Source organism: Lithobates pipiens, unplaced genomic scaffold, assembly GCF_037356315.1.
Source record: "Lithobates pipiens isolate NorthernLeopardFrog02 unplaced genomic scaffold, aLitPip1_a1.2 Scaffold_27, whole genome shotgun sequence".
NCBI lineage: Eukaryota > Metazoa > Chordata > Amphibia > Anura > Ranidae > Lithobates > Lithobates pipiens.
Window position 1 is genome coordinate 136,991,573 of NW_027507788.1, and position 26,050 is coordinate 137,017,622.

Sequence of the window (26,050 nt, forward strand, 5' to 3'; positions counted from 1 at the left end):
CTCTTTCTACACTGCCCTCTACCTCTCAGCCACAGTGAAGGGTAACACTGGATGGTTCCCTTTTTAAACCAGCAGAATAGGAATGTTTTAGCAACTCTAATTGGTCATGTGGAGGCCCCAGTAACTAATTGGAAGCTAAAATGAAAATTGGATTTTTGGTCCACTAAACTCATTACATTTGGTCTGAATCTAATGTTGTCTGCATTTTGGGATTAATTCTACTTGTAGAATATGTTCTCATGCTGGGTGGGGGTTCTATGATTGTGAAAGACCTGGGGCATCACTAGGTACTCAAAAGAGTCCTTGTACCTACATAATATGCTTTTAATTACTGTGCCATAATTGAGAGTATAACAGACAAGCATAATCATCAGCACAATCAGTTTTTAAAAATAAAACACTTCCATTAAATTTGCTTTTCTACACATAGTCTACCTTAAAAACAAATTTCATTAAAATAGTCAATGACTACTTAGCAACTACCTACCATTGAGACAATAAGAAAGAAGGTTCTGTCTTTGAATGAGGCCAATCACTATGTAGAGTAAGCACGTGGGATATAAAACACAGTATTGCTTATATGGGTTCCAACAAAAAAGGGGGGAGATTTGGGGACTTTGAATGAGAGATGTATACCAAAGTCTTAGCAAAGAACATTTTATTACACCTTGTAAGATCATATACAGCATACTGAATGACACAAAAAAAAATATTAATGCCATGGTGCTTGGCATATCATAAGGTAAAGATGAGTCCTGCACAACATGGGCCACTGGAAGGGCTGGATGGTATTGGAAAATCTAGAGTAAAACAATATAAAAAACAAAAAATCATTTGTATGGATTTTATGTTTTTTATATTGTTTTACTCTAGATTTCCCCCCCTTGATCTTACAAGGTATAATAAAATGTTCTTTGCTAAGACTGTTTTTTGGTATACATCTCCCATTCAAAGTCCCAAAAAAATTCCCCCCTTTTTTGTTGGAACCCATATAAGCGATACTGTGTTTTATATCCCACATGCTTACTCTACAGTGACTGGCCTCATTCAAAGTCCCGCCATCCAAACCTTCTTTCTTTTTGTTTAAATTTGGGAATGAGGCCAATTACTTCTGGTGCCTTGAACCACATCATTCTCTTTTGCCATTGAGACAATAAACACTTTGGTCAAAAGTATGTAATGTACAATATAGTATTGAGAAAATAAACACTTGTGTCAACATTATTTAATGTACAATTTAGCATAAATAGTGCAGAGGTAGGTAATTTAAAACATATTATATATTGTAGGGATCAGGAGTGCATAGCACACAGTAAGGTGTAGGTAGCACATAGAGCTTTGGAGTATGAGTATGTAATGCACACAGTGCAGGGGTCGTGTGTGTGCAGCATACTATGGAATGTAGGGGTTGAGGGGTATGCAACATACAGACTGCAGGGGTCAGGAGTAGGTAATGCACATAGTGCAAAAGTGACAAATACACAATGGACAGAGTGCAGGGGTCATGTGTGTGTACAGAAAAGAGTGTAGAAGTCAGAAGTATGTAATGCAAAGAGTTCAAAAATCAGGAGTGTGAATTTGCACAGAGCACAGGGGTCAGTAGTGCTTAATGCACAGAGTGCAGGGGTCAAAGGTGTGTAACAGTCAGAGTGTATGGTTCAGTAACACAGTGAGTGCAGATCTCCCCCCCCCCCCCCCAATTCCACCAGTTTACATCTCTGCCCCCTCCAAACCCCCTAGTGCACAACTTTCCTGTCCCTCTCACCCTACCGAATGCACATCTCTTCTGCTTCCAATGCCAACAGTAACACCTCTACTGCCTTTAGTAAAAATCTCTGTATACACCTTTCCCTTCCATCCCCCAAGGTCACACCTTTCCCCCTCTACATATCTCACTCCCTCTTACGTCATTTAGAATATCAGAATCCATCTCTGCCCCCTTCAACACCCACTCCAGTCTACACGTGACCCCTCCACCCCCCCAGTGCACATATTTATCCCCTCCATATCTCTCCCGCTCAAACTCCTCTGGAACACATCTCTGTCCTCTCCAACCCCCTGCATCTGCAACTTTTCTGGTACACTTCTTTGCACCCTCCACCCCAGAACACATCTCTCCCCCCTCCTACCCCCCAGTACACATCTCTGCCCCCTCTAACCCCCCAGTACATATCTCTGACCTCTCCAACCCCCCAGTACACTTTTCTCTCCTTTCAACCCCCTCCTTGTACACATGTCTGCCCCCTCAAATCCCCCCCAGTACACATCTCCCACCTCCACCCCCCAGAATACATAATTTCCTTATCCAACACCCGGTAGCAACAGTCCACAATAAATTAGTGCATACCTGCACTATACCATGGTCTCAGTTTTTTTATGCCTCAGATACTCAACTGTCTAACACATCAGAGCCGAGGAGGAGTTTGTGTCACACATCAGAGCCGCCAAACAGGCTTGCAAGCCTGCCATTAATTTTTTTTTTTAATTGCCGGAGGTCACAGCATTTTGGACTAGGGGCCCCTTAGGTGCCCGACACTCAACATCATAACACATTATTTATAGTTTTTTAAAATAAACATAGCATTCCAGTTTAATAATGTAGGGTATAATGTATTCTTTTTCAATAAGCCTATTAAACTCCTAAACAACAAATAATGAAAACGGAGAAACAAAACCTCTAGGCTTTAGAAAATATCTGATATATCAAAATAATTTCTGACTGCAGTGTTTTTACTGGTTCCCCACCTGGATTTGTTCAAAAGGAACTTCAAAACTGAATGATTCATTATAGTAGGGATTCAAGGTGTTTTTCTTAATAGTGGTCTTTTTCTTCTTTAATCGCTTGCCATTCTGCATGAGATGAATCTTCACATATGGATCTAAAAATTGAGTAAAAAATAAATAAACATGAAAATAACTAAATGGATAACTTCTAACAATTTTTTTTTTTTTTTTAGCAATTAGTCAGAAATTTTGCTGAACTCATTTTCATTTTCTCATTTTGGAAACATATGTTGGACTAATACCATTGTAGACCTACAGAGGCCATACTTTTATGTTTGGGTGGACTCCCTCTTAGCCCTTGTACACACGGTCGGACATTCCAACAACAAAATCCGTTGGATTTTGTCCAAAGGATTTTGTCCGAAACTGGTGTTGCATACACACGGTCGGACAAAGTTGTCGCAAAATCCGATAGTTCGTAACGTGATGATGACTTTATTTAGTTACGACGGGACTACGTTTAGGCTAGCAGTCAATAGCTTTGGTCTAGGAATTTGATCTGAGCATGCGTGGCACTTTGTCCGATCGGAATTCTCTACAAACGATCGGACAAAGTCCGATCGGACCATGTTGTCGGAAAATTTGTATGTCCAGCTCTCAAACCTTGTTGGTCGGACATTCCGACTGAAAAAGTCAGATGAAGCCCACACATGGTCGGATTATCCGACAACGTGGCCCGATCGGACATTTTCCATCGGGATGTCTGACCGTGTGTACAAGGGCTTACACTTCTTCTGTTTATTTAAAATTAGGTTTCTTCCTAAATGTTTGTATATACTTTTTACAACCCCCCCAAAAAATGTACATAAAAACATCATGCATTGATTTGCAGATCTCATAACCCATATTTTGTATACAATAGAGAATAGAAAATATACAGTATCAAATGTTTAAAATGAGAAAATGTACTCTTTTAAGTAAAAAATTTAGTCATTTTGATATTGATGGCAGCAACCCATCTCCAAAAAGTTGGGGGCAGGGTAATGTATGATGTAGTATCCCCTTTTCTTCTATCAACACTCTGAAAATGTCTGGAAACTGAAGTGACCAGTTGCTGAAGATTTGGGAGAGGAAAATTGTCCCATCCTTGCCTAATTCAGCAACACTGCTCAATGGTACACACTCAGCTTAACCACTTGGGTACCGCGCTATTGCAAAATGACGGCAATAGCGCGGACCCACATTTCCGGGACTACGTCTATTGACGTCATCCCGGATACGAGCGGCCTGCGCGCCCCCTGAGGGGCGCGCGCGGCGCGCTCTGTGATCGGCGAGTCCGTGAGACTCGCCTGATCACCGATCCGTGTAAGGGGTCGATCCCGACCCCTTATCACGTGATCAGCTGTCAGCCAATGACAGCTGATCATGTGATAAAACGGAGCCGGTAATCGGCTAGTATTCCTCCTCGCGCTGACAGCGCGAGGAGAAAAAAAAAAGCCGATCGCCGGCGGCCGTGTTCGGGACATCAGTCCCGATCACGGCCAGCAATTTAAGCGGACACCTGCCCCCTGCCAGTGCCCACCTGCCACCCGCAGTGCCATCCTGAAATAAAGTAAGTGCCCCCCTGTCAGTGCCACCCAGCAGTGCCCATAGTGCCCACAGTGCCACCCAGCAGTGCCCACAGTGCCACCCAGCAGTGCCCACAGTGCCACCCACAGTGCCACCCAGCAGTGCCACCCACAGTGCCACCCAAAATCTGCCTCAAAGGTGCTGCACCCCAGTGCCGCCCATCAGTGCCCAGCAGTGCCGCCCATCAGTGCCCAGCAGTGCCGCCCATCAGTGCCCAGCAGTGCCACCTATCAGAGCCACCTATCAGTGCCACCTATCAGTGCCCATCAGTCCCATCTATCTGTGGTACCTATCAGTGCCCATCCGTGCCACTTATCCGTGCCACCCATCCGTGCCATCTTATCTGTGCCCATCTTTGCCCATCAGTGCCGCCTTATCTGTGCCCATCGGTGCCGCCTTATCTGTGCCTATTAGTGCCGCCTTAACTATGCCTATCAGTGCCCACCAGTGCAGCCTATCAGTGCCCACCAATGCAGCCCATCAGTGCCCACCAATGCAGCCCATCAGTGCCCACCAATGCAGCCTATCAGTGCCGCCTAATCAGCGCACTTCAATGAAGGAGAAAAATGACCCGTTTGCAAAATTTTATAACAAACTATTAAAACATGATTTTTTTTTTTTGCATCTTTTTTTGTTTGTTTAGCAAAAAATAAAACTCCGAGCTGTAACTAAATACCACCAAAAGAAAGCTCTATTTGTGGGAAAAAAATGATAAAAATTTCATTTGGGTACAGTGTTGTATGCCCGCGCAATTGTCATTCAAAGTGCATCAGCGCTGAAAGCTGAAAATTGGTCTGGGACTGAGGGGGGTTTAAGTGCCCAGTAAGCAAGTGGTTAAACATTTCCCATGTTTTCTATTGTGAATCAAATTAGTTTTTTTGAGATTTGCAAATCATTGTATTTTGCTTTTATGTAGATTTTACACAGTGTCACAACTTTTTTGGAATAGGGGCTGTAACTCCCCTATTTCTGGAGTGCCAAGCTAGGACCCAGCAGGGAAGCGTGGGTGATGCTTGAGGGCGATACCGCCGTAAAGATTGTAGGAGATCAAGGGATTCAGAGTCAGTGAATCAGAAGGTCTAGTGAGAGACCGGGAGCTCAGTGTTGAACTACAAGAGACAGTTGTAGTGAAGCTGAAGGAACTGTTATGTTTGAGTTGGGAACTGTAAAACACTGTAACCATAGGAGACAGCATTCCTGTATGTACAGATGTGGCACCTTGCTGGGGCCTTTATCTGCACATCTGTCCTCCTATTGAAGTCTTGGCGATGAGCAACTGAATTTACAGCTACTTAAGGGTGTCCTGGCCCTAACCCTCTTTCCCCCAAAAATACAAAAAGGACTGTTAAGAGAAATAAAACCTCTTTTACATCCAAGAAGTGTCTGGCGCCCAATAACTTTGTCCATCTTGCACCCACTATGCCTCACAGCCCACCACATACAGAAGAATGTCAGCTATCTTTGGCTTGGAAAGTTCTCATTAAACTGGACAAGACCAGAGACCTTGCTACAGTATTTTTGGGGACATAGATTTGGTGCAACTTTCTATGCTAAGAAAACCATAGTACTGAACTGGACAGCTACAGTGGCCTTAGAAATCAATTAATAGAACCATCTGGTGCTGCCTCTTTATAGAATAGCTTACGAGGCCAGGGGATAGCACACTAATATTGATAAATTACAGAGGTAATGGGTCTCATGGCCAGGTACCTGAGAACCTCAGATCTAAGAATGAAACTCTCATACACCTCCAGACAAACACACACTAGTCACCTTAAAGCGGAGTTACACCCAAAAGTGGAACTTCCACTCATCTGATTCCTCCCTCCCCCTCCGGTGCACCTTTCGGGGGGGATAGGATTCCTGTCTTTGACAGGTATCATTTCCCACTTCCGGGAGCCTCAGCTGTGGCTACGAACATCATGGCTGGGGCCCCCTCCTCCTTCCCCTGTAGCCGGGCCAGTAGGAGAGAGGAGCGGGTTTCACACATGTACAATAGGGTTCCCGGCGTGAACCAGAAAGGCTACACTGCCGGGTACCCTTACCCGCAATGGTGGCAGCAGCACTCGACAGCTGATGGAAACATCAGCTGAGTTGCCGACATCGTTGGACTCCAGGACAGATAAGTGTCCTATTATTAAAAGCCAGCAGCTGCAGTATGTGTAGCTGCTGGTTTTTAATTTATTTTTTGGGCGGACCTCCGCTTTAACAGATTTCCTTTTATGAATGACACAACATGAAAAATCAATGTGAATCTTCTTTTACAACTTTTTTGACGGGTCAACAGCTTTCTGATATCTGCACAGAGCTGCTCGTTCTGTTTGGTATTGTCCACTCCTATGCCTATTTTGATAAAGGGTAACTCCACTTTCATGGGAAAGAAGTAGCAAATAAATAAAAAATAATATAGCGTGTATAATTGCGATGCAAATCATATTGTAATTGAATGTTATCAAAAATTACCTTTCCTTTTCAATGTGCAGTCGCTGTACTTTTCTATAAATGCAATACAATATGGCTACCTGGAGTTGTTCTGTGCACAAAGTGTATACTGACCACTCCCTAGAAACATAATTTCCTGCTTGTGTGATTGATTTACCAATTTTCCCAGAAGTCTGCCTAAGATACAAGTCAGATTTTAGGCATCCCCTGCAACAAAACTGTAATTTTTGGTTAGATATTTCCAATAGGAATACGTCTAAAGAGATGCAGGCCCAGCATCTTTCCTCATTAGTGTCCTGCAGTTGCCACAGCTGACTGATAATTAGGAAACTCCTCCCATTAGACCCACTTAGCCCAGAGGCACAGTCAAACACACAGGGATTTATTTATTTTATATTATATATATGATTTATTATTATTATATATTATTGAGTATGAAAGAGAAGAGAGGCACCTCTAAATGTAGCAATACGGTTACATTTAATGAAGGTACAACATTTAGCAACTCACATGGCTGATGATTAAAAGAGACACATCTAAGTATGTAGTCATCCAGGGTAAAGCTGTCCACATAGACCATCCTCCACACTGCCATCGACATCGTACCCTCCACGCTACACTCCACAAGTGCTTTAAGCCTCGTTTTCAGATGGCTCTACTACAGGGTGGTCTTCCCAGTCATGATTGCAGATTGGCAGCAATGAAAGCCAGCGATGTGGAGGATGGTCTATGTGGACAGCTTTACCCCGGATGCCTGCATACTTATACACCGCTCCTGATTGAAATCAATGAGGCAGCATGGCTATACCGCTGGAAAAGCGCCTCTGCAGAGGTGCTTTGCGGTGGTTTTTAACCCTTTCTGGGCCGCTAGCGGGGGGAGGTAAATGTAAATGTGCCCCGCTAGTGGCCTAATAGCACCACGAAATTGGCGGTAAAGCGCCACTAAAAATAGTGGTACTTTACCACCGACACACCTCCCGCCCCAGTGTGAAAGGGGTCTCAGAGGCGCCTCTCTTCTCTTTTTTATACTCTGCAACGCCTGCTGGATTTTGCTTCTAATCCCCTTGTGAAGGCTGCCATTGGATGGACATTTTATGGTTACACAAACTATCCCATTGCTATAATCTTTTTATATGTACTATAAACTGAAGGATTTATGAATAAATGGTTTCCATTATTTCTTATGGGGAAATTTGCTTTGATATACAAGTGCTTTGGATTACAAGCATGTTTCCAAAACAAATTAGGCCCGCAATCCAAGGTTTTACTGTACTACCTAAATTATCCAATTCATGTGTATCTAATTAGGCACATTCCCCTGTAGCCCATTCCATCATTGGATTTTTCCTCTGTGTAGCTTCCAGCTTCCAGGTTCCGCCATCGCTGCAGCAAATTTCCAGCACACATGTTGCTCGGCTTTCAAACAACATGTCACTTTTTTAGCTGCCGAGCCCCCCGGTGCCTCCTAAATGTCTTTCAAAGACTTTCCCCATAAACTCGGTGCTCCTGTGCACACTAGCAAACCTTAGCTTCTCCTGTGTTTCCAGTGCTCTTATACACTCTAGCAAACTTTAGCTCTTTCCAGAGCTAACCTCAGTGTATCCTATGTTTCTAAGAGCCCTGTGTAAATGTAGTATTTGCAGAGTTTACAACACTCCTGTGCATGCCAGGAAACCTCAGTGTCTCCTATGCTGCAAATGTTCCTGTGTACCCCACTGAACCTCTGTATCTCTAGTGTTCACTGCATATCCTATTCTACAGAGACCATATTCATGCACACTTCAGTGTTCCTGGTTAGGGATGAGCTTCGTGTTCGAGTCGAACGTATGTTCGACTCGAACATTGGCTGCTCGTCCGTTCGGCGAAATCCGAACTCTTGGTCCGTTCGCGTCAAAATTCGTGTGGCGCGCACGGCCCACAATGCACTGCGATGGCGCAGTGCATTGCTGGCTCGTGATTGGCCAAGCATGCACTGTGACCCCGCATGCTTGGCCAATCGCATCGCCAGCAGCGAGGAGAGCCATGATTGGCCACAGGCATCCTGCCTGTGGCCAATCATAGCTCAGGCTGTGTAGTGCACGCCCCACACTATATAAGGCCGCCTTTGAGGCGGCCTCGTGTAGTGTGTTGGCGTCTGAAGCAGTGGGTGTTCTGTGTACCTTCAACACAGTTACACACCAATTGTTTTTGGCTGATTTCCTATCTTGCTCTTGTGTAGTGGTTATTGTCTGTGCCCTGACCGCAGTATACACCACTATATTCACCTCACCTATATAGCTAGTGATCTAGCTTTAATAATAGAGCTTGCAGTCAGTAGTGTTAGGAGATAGTGCGTGCTATCTGCATGCTCTGTACCCAGTACATACCGCTATAATCCACCTACATAGCTGTTCTCTATTTGAGCCCAATTGCCATCTGCAGGAGTTATTGGAAGTTGTGTGTGCTTCCAGCACAGCACAGTATACATCTGTATATACCCCTTTAACTCTGCTGTTTTCTGGTTATTGTCTGCGTGCCCTGACCGCAGTATACACCGTGATATTCACCTCACCTATATAGCTAGTGGTCCATCTTTAATAATAGAGCTTGCAGTCAGTAGTGTCAGGAAATAGTGCGTGCTGTCTGCGTGCTCTGTACCCAGTACATACCGCTATAATCCACCTACATAGCTGTTCTCTAGTTGGGCCCAATTGTCATCTGCAGGAGTTATTGGAAGTTGTGTGTGCTTCCAGCACAGCACAGTATACATCTGTATATACCCCTTTAACTCTGCTGTTTTCTGGTTATTGTCTGCGTGCCCTGATCGCAGTATACACCGTGATATTCACCTCACCTATATAGCTAGTGGTCCATCTTTAATAATAGAGCTTGCAGTCAGTAGTGTCAGGAGATAGTGCGTGCTGTCTGCGTGCTCTGTACCCAGTACATACCGCTATAATCCACCTACATAGCTGTTTTCTATTTGGGCCCAATTGTCATCTGCAGGAGTTATTGGAAGTTGTGTGTGCTTCCAGCACAGCACAGTATACATCTTTATATACCCCTTTAACTCTGCTGTTTTCTGGTTATTGTCTGCGTGCCCTGACCGCAGTATACACCGTGATATTCACCTCACCTATATAGCTAGTGGTCCATCTTTAATAATAGAGCTTGCAGTCAGTAGTGTCAGGAAATAGTGCGTGCTGTCTGCGTGCTCTGTACCCAGTACATACCGCTATAATCCACCAACATAGCTGTTCTCTAGTTGGGCCCAATTGTCATCTGCAGGAGTTATTGGAAGTTGTGTGTGCTTCCAGCACAGCACAGTATACATCTGTATATACCCCTTTAACTCTGCTGTTTTCTGGTTATTGTCTGCGTGCCCTGACCGCAGTATACACCGTGATATTCACCTCACCTATATAGCTAGTGGTCCATCTTTAATAATAGAGCTTGCAGTCAGTAGTGTCAGGAGATAGTGCGTGCTGTCTGCGTGCTCTGTACCCGGTACATACCGCTATAATCCACCTACATAGCTGTTCTCTATTTGGGCCCAATTGTCATCTGCAGGAGTTATTGGAAGTTGTGTGTGCTTCCAGCACAGCACAGTATACATCTGTATATACCCCTTTAACTCTGCTGTTTTCTGGTTATTGTCTGCGTGCCCTGACCGCAGTATACACCGTGATATTCACCTCACCTATATAGCTAGTGGTCCATCTTTAATAATAGAGCTTGCAGTCAGTAGTGTCAGGAGATAGTGCGTGCTGTCTGCGTGCTCTGTACCCAGTACATACCGCTATAATCCACCTACATAGCTGTTCTCTATTTGAGCCCAATTGCCATCTGCAGGAGTTATTGGAAGTTGTGTGTGCTTCCAGCACAGCACAGTATACATCTGTATATACCCGTTTATCTCTGCTGTTCTATAAAAAAGGCATCTGCAGGAGTTAGTGGGTGTTGTGTGCCTCCAGCACAATATAAACTACCCAACTCCCTTCAGGCCATTACCATGTCTGGAAGGCCAGCAAGGAGAGGCAGACAGGCGCGAGCCGATAAAAGAGGGCAAGCAGGCTCTGTGTCTAGAGACAACAGTGCTGGTCGTGGACGCGGTGCATTGTCATCAGCACGTGGCCATGGGACATGCTTGTCCTTCTTTTCTGCAGCTGGACATGTTGAACCGCAACATGCCAACGACTTGGTAGAGTGGATGACCAAGCCCTCTTCATCCTCCTCATCCTCTCTCACCCAGTCTCAGGGTAGTAGCAAAGCAGCTGCCAAAGCATCGTCTTCCCTCCTCTCAATGTCATCATCAGTGACTCCTTCCCTAGACCCACCACGTCCTCCTGAGGAGTCTCCTGAACTCTTTGAGCACAGTGTTGGGTACATGCTCCAGGAGGATGCCCAGTGTTTGGTGGGCTCTGATGATGACACTCAGCTAGAGGAAGGCAGTAGCGTGAGCGCAGAGCGAGGGGATGCTCAAGAAGGACAGCAATCTGGCAGTCATGTTCCACAAGCTGCAGCATACTGCCAGGTTTGCTACAGCGATGAAGAGGGAGGGGATGATGAGGGCACTGACTCCACGTGGGTGCCTGGAAGGAGGGAGGAGGAGGAAGAGGAGGAGGAGGAGGAGGCACATGTCCAACGAGGCAGGATGCCCTCCGGGGGCCAGCTTAGGGGCAGCACACCGACTGAATCACACCGCAGAGCTCCGCCTGCGCAGAGCGCTTCCTCTGCGCGTTATTCTAAAAGTTCTTTGGTGTGGGCCTTTTTTGAGACGAGTGCATCAGATCGCACCGCTGCTATTTGCAACATATGTCTCAAGCGTATCTCACGTGGCCAAAACATCAGCCGCTTGGGCACCACATGCTTGACCAGACATATGTTGACCTGCCATGCAGCTCGTTGGCAAGCGTACCTCAAAGACCCACACCAAAGAACAAAGCGGACCTCTCCTTGCTCCTCATCAGCTGGCATCTCCAACCCCACTAGACCTTCAGTCCTCTCTGAAACCTGCTCTGAGAGGAATGAAGGTGTAGAATTAGGTGTGTCACAGCCAAGTGCTTCCGGGAACTCTGCTAGTGGTACATCCACATCCGATTATAGCAGGCAAATGTCCCTGCCCCAGCTGCTGGACCGGCGGAAGAAGTTTACTCCCAGCCATCCACATGCCCAGCGGTTGAATGCTAGCTTGGCTAAATTGCTAGCACTTCAACTGCTGCCTTTTCAGTTGGTAGACTCGGCCCCCTTCCGTGAGTTTGTACAATGTGCGGTTCCTCAGTGGCAGGTCCCCAAACGCCACTTTTTCTCACGGAAGGCGATTCCGGCTCTCTACCGGCATGTGGAAGGCAATGTCCTTGCCTCGCTGGACAGGGCGGTCAGCGGTAAGGTGCATATTACCGCTGACTCATGGTCCAGCAGGCATGGACAGGGACGTTACCTGTCTTTCACGGCCCATTGGGTCACTCTTCTGGCTGCTGGGAAGGATGCAGGACAAGGTGCAGTAGTGTTGGAGGTTGTTCCGCCACCACGCCTCCAAAATGCTACTATTGGTTGTGACACACCTCTCTCCTCCACCCCCTCCTCTTCTTCTTCCTCCATGGCCACTTCCAGTGCTCTGTCCTCAGAACCAGCGGTGCTCCGTAGGCGTTCCAGGGGCTACGCAAGTACGCAGGCAAAACGATGCCATGCCGTGCTTGCGCTGGTTTGTTTGGGGGACAGGAGCCACACTGGGGCGGATGTTTTGTCAGCTCTGCAGGGGCAGGCCGAGAGGTGGTTGACGCCACGCCAGCTTAAGCCAGGAATGGTGGTTTGCGACAATGGCACCAACCTCCTCTCCGCCCTCCGACAGGGACAACTGACCCATGTGCCCTGTGTAGCTCACGTCCTTAACCTGGTGGTGCAGCGGTTCTTGGGCAGGTACCCCGGCTTACATGATGTCCTGAAGCAGGCCAGGAAAGTCTGTGTGCATTTCCGCCGATCATTTAATGCCTGTGCTCGACTGGCTGAGCTCCAAAAGGAGTTGAACCTGCCCAAGAACCGCCTTATATGTGACATGCCCACCAGATGGAACTCAACATTGGCCATGCTGCAGCGGCTGCACACGCAGCAGAGGGCCATCAATGAGTACCTGTGCGACTACGGCACCAGGACAGGGTCAGGGAGCTTGGTTTTTTCTCACCACGCCAGTGGGGCATGATCAGGGATGCATGCACTGTCCTGTCACCATTTGAGGAGGCCACAAGGATGGTGAGCAGTGACAGTGCATGCATCAGTGACACTGTACCTCTTGTCCACCTCTTGGAGCATACGCTGCGTGGAATAATGGACAGGGCACTTGAGGCAGAACAGAGGCAGGAAGAGGAGGACTTCCTTGCCTCTCAAGGCCCCCTTTATCCAGACAGTGTTCCTGCTGTGCCACCCATCACACAGGAAGAGGGTGAGGAGGAGGAAGAGGAGGAGGAGGATGATTGTGTCAGCATGGAGGTGGAGGCTGGCACTCAGCATCAGCAGCAGCAGTCTTATAGGGATGATTTACAGTCCCAAGAAACACGTGGACTTGTACGTGGCTGGGAGGAGGTAGCTGCGGATCATGTTGTCCTTAGTGACCCAGAGGACTCCGGACCGAATGCCTCAGCTAACCTACGCTGCATGGCCTCCCTGATCCTGCAAAGCCTGCGGAAGGATCCTCGTATTCTTCGGATCAAGGAGAGGGACCATTACTGGCTGGCCACTCTCCTTGATCCACGGTACAAGGGTAAGGTTGCCGACCTTATCTTGCCATCGCAGAGGGAGCAGAGGATGAGACATCTCCGGGAGGCCTTGCAGAAAGCTCTGTGCAACGCGTTCCCAGAGACTGGGAGGTCACAAACTCCTGGTCCTGGACAACGTGTTGCTGAGGCATCAGTCAGAAGGAGCGGTGGAGAAGGTGGCCGTCTGACTGATGCTTTCAGACAATTTTTTAGTCCGCAGCCCCAAGGTATGATTGGTTCCAGCACCCATCGCCAGCGTCTAATTTACATGGTGCAGGAATACCTAGGGGCAAGGTCAGACTTGGACACCTTTCCCACTGAAAATCCTCTGGCTTACTGGGTCTTGAGGATGGATCACTGGCCAGAGCTTGCACAGTATGCAATTGAGCTACTGGCCTGTCCTGCATCCAGCGTTCTTTCGGAACGCACCTTCAGTGCTGCTGGTGGCTTCGTTACCGATCACAGGGTGCGCCTGTCCACCGAATCAGTTGATCGACTGACCTTCATCAAGATGAATCAGTCTTGGATCACCCACAGCTACCAAGCACCTGAAGCTGATGTAACCGAATAATTTTTTTTGAAATACCACATCCCTTCAAGACTGCCTATGCTGATGCTGAGTGACTGTCCTGTTATGTTGATTGTCTATCCTCTTCCTCCTCCGCTGATATGTTGGAAGAACATTTTTGGTTCTGGGTGATGCCAGCAGCCCAATTTTTCTGCCCCTGTTTAACAGGGGCGTTTAATTACAATTTTTGATGCAATGCTTTGCAGCAGGGCTAATTCCTGCAATAAAACTAGAGTATATGGCAGAGGTTGGAGTGTGGTGGCACCAGCACCAGTGCCTAAGGCCCAATTTTTCTGCCCCTGTTTAACAGGGGCGTTTAAGTACAATTTTTGATGCAATGCTTTGCAGCAGGGCTAATTCCTGCAATAAAACTAGAGTATATGGCAGAGGTTGGAGTGTGGTGGCACCAGCACCAGTGCCTAAGGCCCAATTTTTCTGCCCCTGTTTAACAGGGGCGTTTAAGTACAATTTTTGATGCAATGCTTTGCAGCAGGGCTAATTCCTGCAATAAAACTAGAGTATATGGCAGAGGTTGCAGTGTGGTGGCACCAGCACCAGTGCCTAAGGCCCAATTTTTCTGCCCCTGTTTAACAGGGGCGTTTAAGTACAATTTTTGATGCAATGCTTTGCAGCAGGGCTAATTCCTGCAATAAAACTAGAGTATATGGCAGAGGTTGCAGTGTGATGGCACCAGTGCCTAAGGCCCAATTTTTCTGCCCCTGTTTAACAGGGACATGTAATTACAATTCTTGATATAATATTTCACAGGAGGGCCCCTTCCTGTGCCCACCCAGAGTAACGGTGAGGACTTATAGTGTTGTGGCACCAGCACCACAACCACCAAAGGTCAATTTTTCTACCACTGTTCAACAATGGCATGTAATTACAATTCTTGATATAATCGTTCACAGCAGGGCGCTCCAGCGCCCACCAAGAGTCACTTTGAGGGCTTACAATGTTGTGGCAAAACCAACACCTTGTTCCGCCATTTCTGCAGAGCATATAGGGCAGGCCCCTACTTTCAAACATCCAATTTACAAACATCTCCTACTTGCAAACGGAAGGAGACAACAGCAAGTGAGATGAAAAAAGATGGACGACAAAACAAATTATACAGGGGTGATAACCCTTCCCTATGTTTTCCAAAAAGCTTAAAAATAGTTTTTTTGACTGGAGCTACACTTTAAAAATGTACCAGTTGAAAATTACAAACAGATTCAACTTAACACAACAAACCTACACAGTCCCTGTCTTGTTTGCACCGCCTGTATACTGCTGTTCTGAGTATATAGGGCCTGGGGGCCACACGCATTTCCTTTTTTTAATATGGGTACGGGGTTCCCCTTAATATGCGTACAAGACCCAAATAGGCTGGTAATGGGCAGGGAGGGCTACCCATGCCATTTTTCCTCAATGATTTTCAACCATATTGCAGGAACCAGATATAACATTAAAACCGCAAGCAGTTTTAAATGGTGTTATTTCCGTTTAATGTCATTTTGTGCAGGGACTGTTCTAAACACGGGAAACACGTGGCACTTCACAGGCATACTACAGACACCCCCCAGGCACCATATTTAAAGGAATATTTCACTTTTTTTTTCACTTTAATCGTCATTAAAATCAGTGCTCCCGCCAAAACGGCCATTTTTAAAAACATTTTAGGCATTGACCCATGTCCCCTGGGGCAGGAGCCAGGTCCCCAAACCCTTTTTAGGACAGTATCTTGCATATTAGCCGTTAAAGTTAGCACTTTCCATTTCGAACGTTCGAGTCCCATAGACTTCAATGGGGTTCTAACGTTCGTAACGAACGTGGGGTCCATTCGAAAGTTCTGGTGCGAACCGAACTGGGGGGTGTTCGGCTCATCCCTATTCCTGGTAGCCCTGTGCATTTTTTTGTGCTCCTGTGCTTTCAGTGACCCTTGCATCCCTATGCTTTCAGAGACTCCTGCACTCTTGTGCATCTAGTGACTCTTTCACCCCAGTGCTTCCGATATCTCCTGCACCCCTATGCATCATATGATCCTAGCACATCACTGTTTCCAGAGACTCCTGCAACCTTGTGGATCCGGTGACTTTTCCACCAATGCTTCTCAGAGACTCTTGCACTTCTTTGCATCCCATGACCCCTTGTACCCCAGTGCTTCTAGAGACTCTTGCACTCCAGTGTATCCACTCAGTAGTAATTGCACGGGTGTGTCAGAGTGCTGCAACCTGGGAGCTATCCTGTAGCACGGTCCATCACCCCCTACGGGGGTGCTTTAACCAATACCAGGTGGCTCCTTAACTCCTATGCCTCAGCCCTTCTTAGGGCTCGCTGCTTTGCTATACATATGGACATCTAAACGTGCCAGCACTCTGTTTCTTCTGAGCATCCAGTGTCACTCCACATCTCCTCAGCATCTAATCTTACTCTGTGTTTCCTCAGCATCTGATTACACTTTGTGTCTCCTCAGCATGCAGTCTCACTCTGAGCATTCTGTGAGTCTCTGTGTTCCCACAGCCTTCTGTGAACTTTCTAGACCTTCCGGTGTCACTGTACACTCTAGGTATCCAGTTTAACCTGCATCTCTGTTGCACCCTCACTGCCTCTCTCACCTGAGTCTTAAACTGAGCTAGATAGTGGAAAGACCATGCTCCCCAAAAAGAGCAAGAACACAATGAGTGAAACTGATTTTAACCTGTCCCAGGAATATAGTAGTGACATAAAATATAGGGTTGACAGACAGCCTGGTCTTCTAAGTAATCACGATGATTTAGAACAGGGATATGCAATTAGCGGACCTCCAGCTGTTGCAGAACTACAAGTTCCATGAGGCATAGCAAGAGTCTGACAGCCACAAGCATGACTCCCAGAGGCGGAGGCATGATGGGACTTGTAGTTTTTCAACAGCTGGAGGTCCCCTAATTGCAAATCTCTGATGTAGAAGATGTAGCTAAGATGATGTTCACACCTGTCCCTAAAAGAAGAACATTTCTGACAAGAAAAATTAAGAGTTAAATAACAAACCAGAAAGTCCTCCTACATCCATCTTCTTCAGGTTCTTGGCCTCCAGCACAATCACAGTGAGCTTGCCTGCTGTGGGCACATATCGCAGAGAGAAGCAGATGTCTCCCAACTTCTCTTGCTGTGACAAAATAAAATACAAATGTTAAAAAGTGACCATGCAATGATAAGCATCAAAGGCTAATAACAGTTAAGCTAGACATTTAGTTTTGAGCCTAATATAATGCCTGTCGACATCCCTCAATATTAACAAAAAGGTTTGACCCCCGTCAGAGTTGGTATATTAATGGTAAGCATTAGACCGTATTGTATAAAAATATAATTAATTTGTTTTTTTTTTAAATCATGAGGCAAAAAACATAAAATAATACACAGCATGGCTTTACATATAATAAAAAACGATTGGCGGAATCACTGAAGCTGCTGTTTTCTCCCTTCACCCGAAAACACCAGTTTAAGTGATTTTCTGACACTTTCATGTCTGTATTCAACCAGTCAATTGTTTTTTTATTACATGTAAAACATTGCTATGTTATGTTTTTTTCTACATTTATTTTTCCACGTGATTTAAAAAAATCATAAAATTGTATTTTTCATATAATACGGTGTAATGCTTGTCAATAAAATCCCAACTCTGACAGGGGTCAGACCTTTTTGTTGAGCCTAATATAAGAAATAAAATGTTAAAGTGGTTGTAATGTATAATTTTCTTAAATTTAAATAACAAACATGTTATACTAGCCTACCCTGTGCAATTGTATTGCACAGAGCAGCTCCAAACCTCCTTTTCTGGGTTCCCCTGCCTGCATTGTCTGCTCCTCCTCTTTGTGTCTTCCCCCACAGCAAGCGCTTGCTGAATAGTAGACATATGGGCTTGATCCCGAGCCCGGCTGTGTGTTCCCATAGACACATGCGGCATGGTTTGGACCCACTCCCAATCCCTCCTCACAAGATTTGATTGACAGCAGAAGGAGCAGAAGGAGCCAATGAGGAGAGGAACACTGACAAGCGCCGCTGCAGTTGGGCACAGCTTTGGATCAAGAAAGGACTCGACAAGTAGGCAGGTGAGAGGATGATACAATTACTGGGACATTTTTTACCCAATACAGGGAATGCATTTAAGTAAAATGCCCTGGCTTTAGAATCACTTCAAATATTTATTTCAATAGTACTCACTCCTCTGCTAATCTTAATTTGCATACAAAGAAACAGTATCACATACAGTATCTTACAGAAGTGAGTACATCCCTCACATTTTTGTAAATATTTTATTATATCTTTTCATGTGACAACACTGAAGAAATTACACTTTGCTACAATGTAGTAGTGAGTGTACAGCCTGTATAACATTGTAAATTTACTGTCCCCTCAAAATAACTCAACACACAGCCGTTAATGTCTAAACCGCTGGCAACAAAAGTGAGTACACCCCTAAGTGAAAATGTCCAAATTTGGCCCAATTAGCCATTTTTCCTCCCCCCGGTGTTATGTGACTCATTAGTGTTACAAGGTCTCAGGTTTGAATGGGGAGCAGTTGTGTTAAATTTGGTGTTATCACTCTCAATCTCTCATATTGGTCACTGGAAGTTCAACATGGCACCTCATGACAAATAAATCTCTGAGGATCTGAAAAAAAAAATTGTTGCTCTACATAAAGATGACCTTGCCAAGAACATGAAACGGAGCTGCAGCACGGTGGCCAAGAACATACAGCAGTTTAACAGGTCAGGTCCCACTCAGAACAGGCCTCGCCATGGTCGACCAAAGAAGTGCATGTGCTGAGCTTCATACCCAGAGGTTGTCTTTGGGAAATAGACATATGAGTGCCAGCATTGCTGCAGAGGTTGAAGGGGTGGGTCAGTCTGTCAGTGCTCAGACCATAAGCCACACACTGCATCAAATTGGTCTGCATGGCTGTCGTCCCAGAAGGAAGCCTCTTCTAAAGATGATGCACAAGAAAGCCCGCAAACAGTTTGCTGAAGACAAGGAGGCTAAAGGCATGGATTACTGGAATCATGTCCTGTGGTCTGATGAGATCAAGATAAACTTATTTGGTTCAGATGATGTCAAGCATGTGTGGCGGCAAGCAGTTGAGGAGTACAAAAACAAGTGTGTCTGCCTACAGTGAAGCATGGTGGTGGGAGTGTCATGGTCTGGGGCTACATGAATGCTGCTGGCACTGGGGAGCTACAGTTCATTGAGGGAACCATGAATGCCAACATGTACTGTGACATATTGAAGCAGAGCATGATCCCCTACCTTTGGAGACTGGACCGCAGGGCAGTATTCCAATGTGATAACGACCCCAAACATACCTCCAAGAGGGCCACTGCCTTGCTAAAGAAGCTGAGGGTTTCCAGACCTTAACCCTATTCAGCATTTGTGGGGCATCCTCAAACGGAAGGTGGAGGAGTGCAAGGTCTATAACATACACCAGCTCTGTGATGTCATCATGGAGGAGTGGAAGAGGACTCCAGGGGCAACCTGTGAAGCTCTGGTGAACACCATGCACAAGAGGGTTAAGGCAGTGCTGAAAAATTAAGGTGGCCACACAAAATATTGACACTTTGGGCCCAATTTGGACATTTTCACTTAGGGGTGTACTCACTTTTGTTGCCAGTGGTTTAGACATTAACGGCTGTGTGTTGAGTTATTTTGAGGGGACAGCAAATTTACACTGTTATACAAGCTGTATACTCACTACTTTACATTGTAGTAAAGTGTCATTTCTTCAGTGTTGTCACATGAAAAGATATAATAAAATATTTACAAAAATGTGAGGGGTGTACTCACTTTTGTGAGATACTGTACATCTTCAATTAACCATAATAGAAATAGGTCTCACTACCTCACTGTTGAACAAGCAATGTATTGAGGTGGGAGAGACAAGTATAAAGGAGTGTTGAATAAAAAAGGGTTCTCAAACAACTGCAGGGACCCTGTCTTAAACTGGACTATCTGTCCCCAGTCTAACTCTCTAAGTATGGATCAGACCAAAATGAGGGACAAATGAGGGGGAAAGAGGGACAGAGGGATATTTCTTGAAATCAGGGACAGTTGGAAGCTATGGTGTTTGTTATGTTTTGTCCAAAGTCAAGGACATTGTTTGCTCATGTCTGCTACTGGGGAGTGTTCTCTAGTAGACAGAGAGACGATACAATGCTCTAGGTTATGAATATATGTTTCACTTTTTGCACAATTAGGCTCTGGTCACACCACAGAGGTATGACTGAGTGTGCATGCTTTTTTTAATGTTCACACGCTTTGCGTTCAAGGCAGCTCATTTGATGGGCTGCCCTATGCACAAGAAGGTACCATTTTAAACATCTGCACAAACATGCATGGTAATGCCCGTGAGTTTTCAAGATGCCCGGGTTGCCATTAAAAATTACGGTAAATGGCACTGCCACACCACTGCAAAGGGGCTGCTCCTTTTTTGCGTTGAAGGAAAGTGTGGGATTTTGTGTGCGTTCCTGCATTGCACAGTTGTGAACAAAGTCATACTGAAGGTCTACTGAATCTGTATTAGCTTGCAGCAGAGATAGAAATAACACAAAATACAAGAGCAAAGGGGATTTTTGCTGCTGTTTTTAGGTATCCCATATGCCCAACTCCTCTCCCTTGTATAAATGAGCCAAAACAAATACCAAAAACAATATTGACTATTGAGTAGAAATCTGTTTTTATGCCATCACTGGTGAGTGTTTGGGTGCAGCTACAGGGCGAATCACCAGTAAGAAAGCTAGGAGGGCTTTCAAAATTCAGCAGATCCTTCGGGAGTCACTGTTATGCAACCATAATATCAAGCAGTGCTTGTGGAACAAAACACTCTAGGGTACTTTGTACTGAGCAGGTACATAAACATAAACACCCGAAAAGGTTCTCTTTAACTTGACCACTTTTGGTATGCTCTTTTTTATTGTTGAGATTTGAGTATCTAAACATACCTGGAGGGTCAAAAGCTATGTCACAGCTGGACCTTTTAGGTAAATGCTACACAGTTTGACTGGGTGAGCACTAATGACTTTTGTATAATAATTGGCAACATAACCCCATTATATTTTCAGAAAATCTACAGCCTTTTCTGTGCAGACACTGTCATTATATTGAAATGTCATGCTTTACCTGCTATAAGCCATGTAGAGAAGATGGAATTTTTCTGTGTGGCAATTCATCTTCTCAGAATGTCATAATGATAAGTCAGACCAGGAAAAACTCAGCTTCGATAACCCAATGCTATAGTTTACTATCAATTAGTATAAAGGGTTTAGACATAGGCACAAATAATCAGGGTGCCATATACAACATTTAAAATTAGCTGTTCTACCAATAAAAAGGAAAAAAATATATGTTAATTGTTATATCTGCCTGTGTTTTCGTTTTGGATAACTAAACAAGGACTATAACCCCTGTCAGGTTTATATTGCTTCCTCAATCCCTGCTGGGGTTATTCACCTCCCCATTTCCTCTGGGGACATATGTCTAAGAAGGGGATTCTCCTCATTTCATTAGAGATCTTATCTCAGGCCGCGTACACACGCGGGGACTGTTCGCCCAACTTTGTCCGCTGAACAGTGTTTCGGCGGACAGTCTGCTCGTGTGTGGGCTTTCAGCGGACAGTTTCAGCGAACAGTCTGCTGAACAAAGTTTTTCGGAATTTCCGAAAAACTGTCCGCTGAAACTTGGTTTGAGCGGACAGTCCCCTCGTGTGTAGGCTTGTTCGTCAAACTAAGTTCCGCGCATGCTCAGAAAGGATTTACACGCTGAAGTTTGCATTGCAGTGTATAGGACGTCGTTTTCTAGTCCCGTCGTACGTGCCGTTCACGTCATCGCGCACGGTTTCAGCGGACTGTTCGTTCGTCGTGTGTGGGCAAGTCCGTCCATGCTAATTTTGAGCGGACTGTCCGCTGAAACTGTTTGACGAACAAAGTTGAGCGAACAGTCCCCGCGTGTGTACGCGGCCTCACAGTTTGTCTCCAAACAGGAAATGAAGGGAAATCTCCAAATGGAACACAGTTGGCAAAAAAGAAAACAATAGGTCGGTTTCATCCTTTTTGCTCTATCGGGAACCCTTGTCAGATTCTGCCTAACTAAATCCTAAGGGTGGAGTTGGCTTTTACTGACTGAAAGGCTTGGCTTGCAATTGCTTTAAGAAAGAACTCTCCTTCTGTCACTCAGTGAAAGCAAATACTTACAGTACTATGCGTGGACCTCTGTAATGATACCCTCCTAACCAAAGACTCAAAAATGAAGTTGGAGCAACACCCATTACCACTACACCAATCAATGAATCAATAGGTTTACTAATGGAACAACTATTGAGTGCCCTTATTTCTACAGTTTTAAAACAAATATCAATATTGAGTCCTACTTAGTCTAAAGGACTCATTGAAATGTATAGCTCCAGCATTATTAATTAATTTAATAAACCACTCAACAAAAAGAATGTTACTAAACATGAATCTAGATCCCCTAAATTTGCAGAATAAAAACTGGTATTGTAATACGCAGAGATTCTAAGAGGTGCAGTATAGTTATTTAAAACAACACTGACAATATCCTCAAAGCCAACAGAATAATAAATGATCGAGATATGTACCCATTGCAGAGGATCACACATCAGTTTTTCAAAAAAAAATGTTATCATGTTCAATAGACAAAAATATACTAATAATTTTATCACTAAAGATGAATAAATGTCATTCAAATATCAAATCCTAATATTGCATATGATTACCATTTACTTAAGATAAACAAAACCTTTATCTAGCCTCAAGACAACTGATTATTTTGGATATAAACTCACTGACTAGTAATCTTTACATATGTAGATATACCACAAAAAGTCAAAAATATGATTCATAATCTTCCTTCATATATATATACAAGATTCCTTTAATGTCATAAATATCTTTAACGATATCACATGTAATGTGTTGTACAATCAGCTGACACTAGACGTCACAGCTTTATATTCTAATATTCTCCTTAATATAGGCTTAAAGGCAGTTAAACATTATTTAGATTTTCATCTACATACGTCAGAAACAATTGGGTTCATTTCCTACTAGAAGCATTTAAATTTGTTCTGACAAGGAGTTTCTTCACTTTCAAAGACCTGTTTTACTTACAAGTTACTAGAACATCTATGGGGACAAGGTTCGCACCAAATTTTGCACACCTAGTAATTGGTTGCCTTTAACAAGGGATGATTTTTTTTTTTTTGCAACCAATTTGGTGTGAACCTTTTCACCCATAAACAATTTGATTGACAAAATCGGCAGAGTGAACCAGCACTTATCCATGATTATGTTACCTACTTAAAGTCTAATGATGTGGGCCCTAAATGTACATCTTCTGTGACTGCTAAGGAGATAGAATCTAAGAGTCTAAGCATGAACCTGGGTAAACTCCACCATTAAGCACTATAATTTGTATGAACCTCTCGGCAATGCCATACTGGGTAATTACACTGACAAATCTAGAATATGTTTAATACTAATCCTATTCGATAGATTTATTAAGTTGTATCTTGTCTCTCTATCAACAGACTTTCTCTGAAGAAGACCCTAGTGGTTGAAACGCGTTAGAACTATAAATTTATTTTTTTGCTGTTACTAATCTTATACAGTATATTTATAGTTAGGTCTGCTTAGTGTATGCCCAATTGTCATTGTAATTTTTGTATGTACAAGTTTGGTTCTATTTATACCTTTTTATTTTAAATACCTGGGTGAAGCTCATGTTTTTACCACACAATAAAGTAATCTTTTTTATATAGTATGCTACGCTTACTGTTTATTGCTGCCTAAAAATCCCGTTGGTGGGGGAATTCGTTTTATTTTTCTGATTTATAGGGGTGAGCAGCACCCTTTTTGCTCTTGTTAGCAGTGTGTTCCTTCCAATACTATTCAAACTAGGTGGTTAAACACCCTTTTTCTTTTCTCGTCTTTCTTCTCTTTTCTCCCTTTCCTTTTCTTTTTCTTTTTCTCTCTTATTCACTCTTCTTTCATACTCCTTTTTCTTTCCTTGATCTTCCCTCCCCCGCAATTGAACACTCAAGGGTTTAAACATGAGCTTGACTTAGTAGTATTTTGATGTGATTGAGGTGTATATATATATATACTCTGTTTATGTACACAATATGTCCACAGTGAATATGAATATGTTTCAAGGTCATGAATGGGACACTTTGATGTTAGGGTATGAAACTGAGTTTGAGAAGAACGATCGAGCTGACACAGAGATTACCACTCTCACTTTTAAATTGATGAAATTACTTGAGAAAAAATCAGCACTGTTCTGGCATATAAAATCTTTTGATAGATACAACAAGGAGAAAATTAACCCTTTGGGCCTTCGGGTCCAAATCTTTCCCAATGTAGATTCAATTAGTAGTGAATGTAAAACTGAATGGGAGGCAAACTTGAATGCTTGCTCACAGCAAATGATGGTTATTCTCACCAATGAGTATACCAGGCAAATTGCACTCCTAGACAAGGAGATTTGTATCCTAGAAAAGGCCCTACAACCGTTTGCCTCTCATGCTCTATTTGTGGAATCCCGGACTAAACTCCGTGCTGATTTATCTTTCCACAATAAGAGCATTTTGGGCAAGAAGGAGGCCAAATATTGGAGGGACAAGTTTGCCTTCTCAGAAGGACGGGCATACAAATGGAATACGAATATACCATCTCATAATAATACTAGTGGGAAAGTGCATCCCGCTATAAGAAACACCACTAAATCTAAAGCCATGCCCAACTCCAATGAAGGAGCTAAATCTATGCAGAAACCTCGGGGTAAATTTAAAAGAAATAGAAGCAATAAGGATTCCCCGGAAGGAAATAGTAAAAAACGTATCACTGACAACATTCCAACAGAAAGTTCAAGTACATATAAGGAATTGCAAGCTATATCACATGCCGTGTTGGCACCATTAGACCCCCCATACACATATTTTGATGAGATGGCCGACCCCGTCTGCAGCAATGGGACATGTAATGAGAGAGGAAGGGAAATTATGCTATCATCTATGGAAGTTAGCCAGAAGGCTGACGTCACCAATACTAATGGGATAAGCAGTGGCAAGAATAGGGAAAACCATGTATCCGATTTGGAAACTGGTCAGAACTCTTTAAACCCGAAGCGGGGATTTCCCTCACCCCGACTAAACAAGGGAGTAGGAAACTTGGACGCATTTGTCACACGGATCCAAGCGAATCCTTCAGTGTGATCAACCTTTCGTCCTACGCGCTATCACCAGTGGAAACTGCGGTTCTGGCGCGTGGTTTAACATTTTGCCCACAAGAAAACTGTGATCCCTTTGGGACTATCACAGACATACAACTCTTTGCACGCAGGCTGTTGTTAAAGAGCCTGCACACTAGGAATGCTCACCTCTTTCCCAGGCCTGAACGAATCGGTCTCTTTTGCTCCCTTCCTAAAGGGGTTCTCCTCAGGGAGGACACAGTAGAAACCGGGTGTACCTGCCCCCTTTCTTTGTGAGCCCGTTCTCCTTTATGTTCCCTCTTTTTCTCCTCTCTAACTCTTTAGTAAGTGTCTAGGAACACCTCCTGACCATGCCCCTCTCATAAATTGTTGATAATCTCTAATTATTATGATTACAACCTAACAGGGTACCATGGTATAGTGTTCGCAATTGAACACCATATTTTTCTGTGATTCATTGTATAATTATGTTATCACTTCATTTTTGCTGTTTGTATATATTCTCTTAGCTATATATTTACTCTGTCTGTCCTTGAATAAAGACGTGCGTTTTCACGTCGGGACATGCATGCTATATGTGTATATGTAATAATCTGAAAAAGATGTTATTTTATTCTTGTCTTTGGTTAAGCAAATGGCTTCTTTTAGCTAATGGTGTGTTAGGATCGGTCGCCTGTCCCTTTCCCCCCCCCCCCCCCTTTTTTTTTTTTTTTTT

The 26,050-nt window shown here is 44.3% G+C and overlaps 1 protein-coding gene across 1 annotated transcript in view; it reads right to left on the minus strand.

The window, feature by feature from the left end:
- Positions 1-26,050, minus strand: part of LOC143934165 (synaptotagmin-1-like) — a 381,736-nt gene that overhangs the window by 4,062 nt on the left and 351,624 nt on the right. Inside the window, exons 7-8 of the mRNA XM_077457544.1 lie at positions 17,107-17,224; positions 2,746-2,879 (exon numbers count right to left, since the gene is read on the minus strand). Of these exons, the coding sequence (XP_077313670.1) occupies positions 2,746-2,879; positions 17,107-17,224 (252 nt within the window). The remainder of the gene's footprint in view (positions 1-2,745; positions 2,880-17,106; positions 17,225-26,050) is intronic.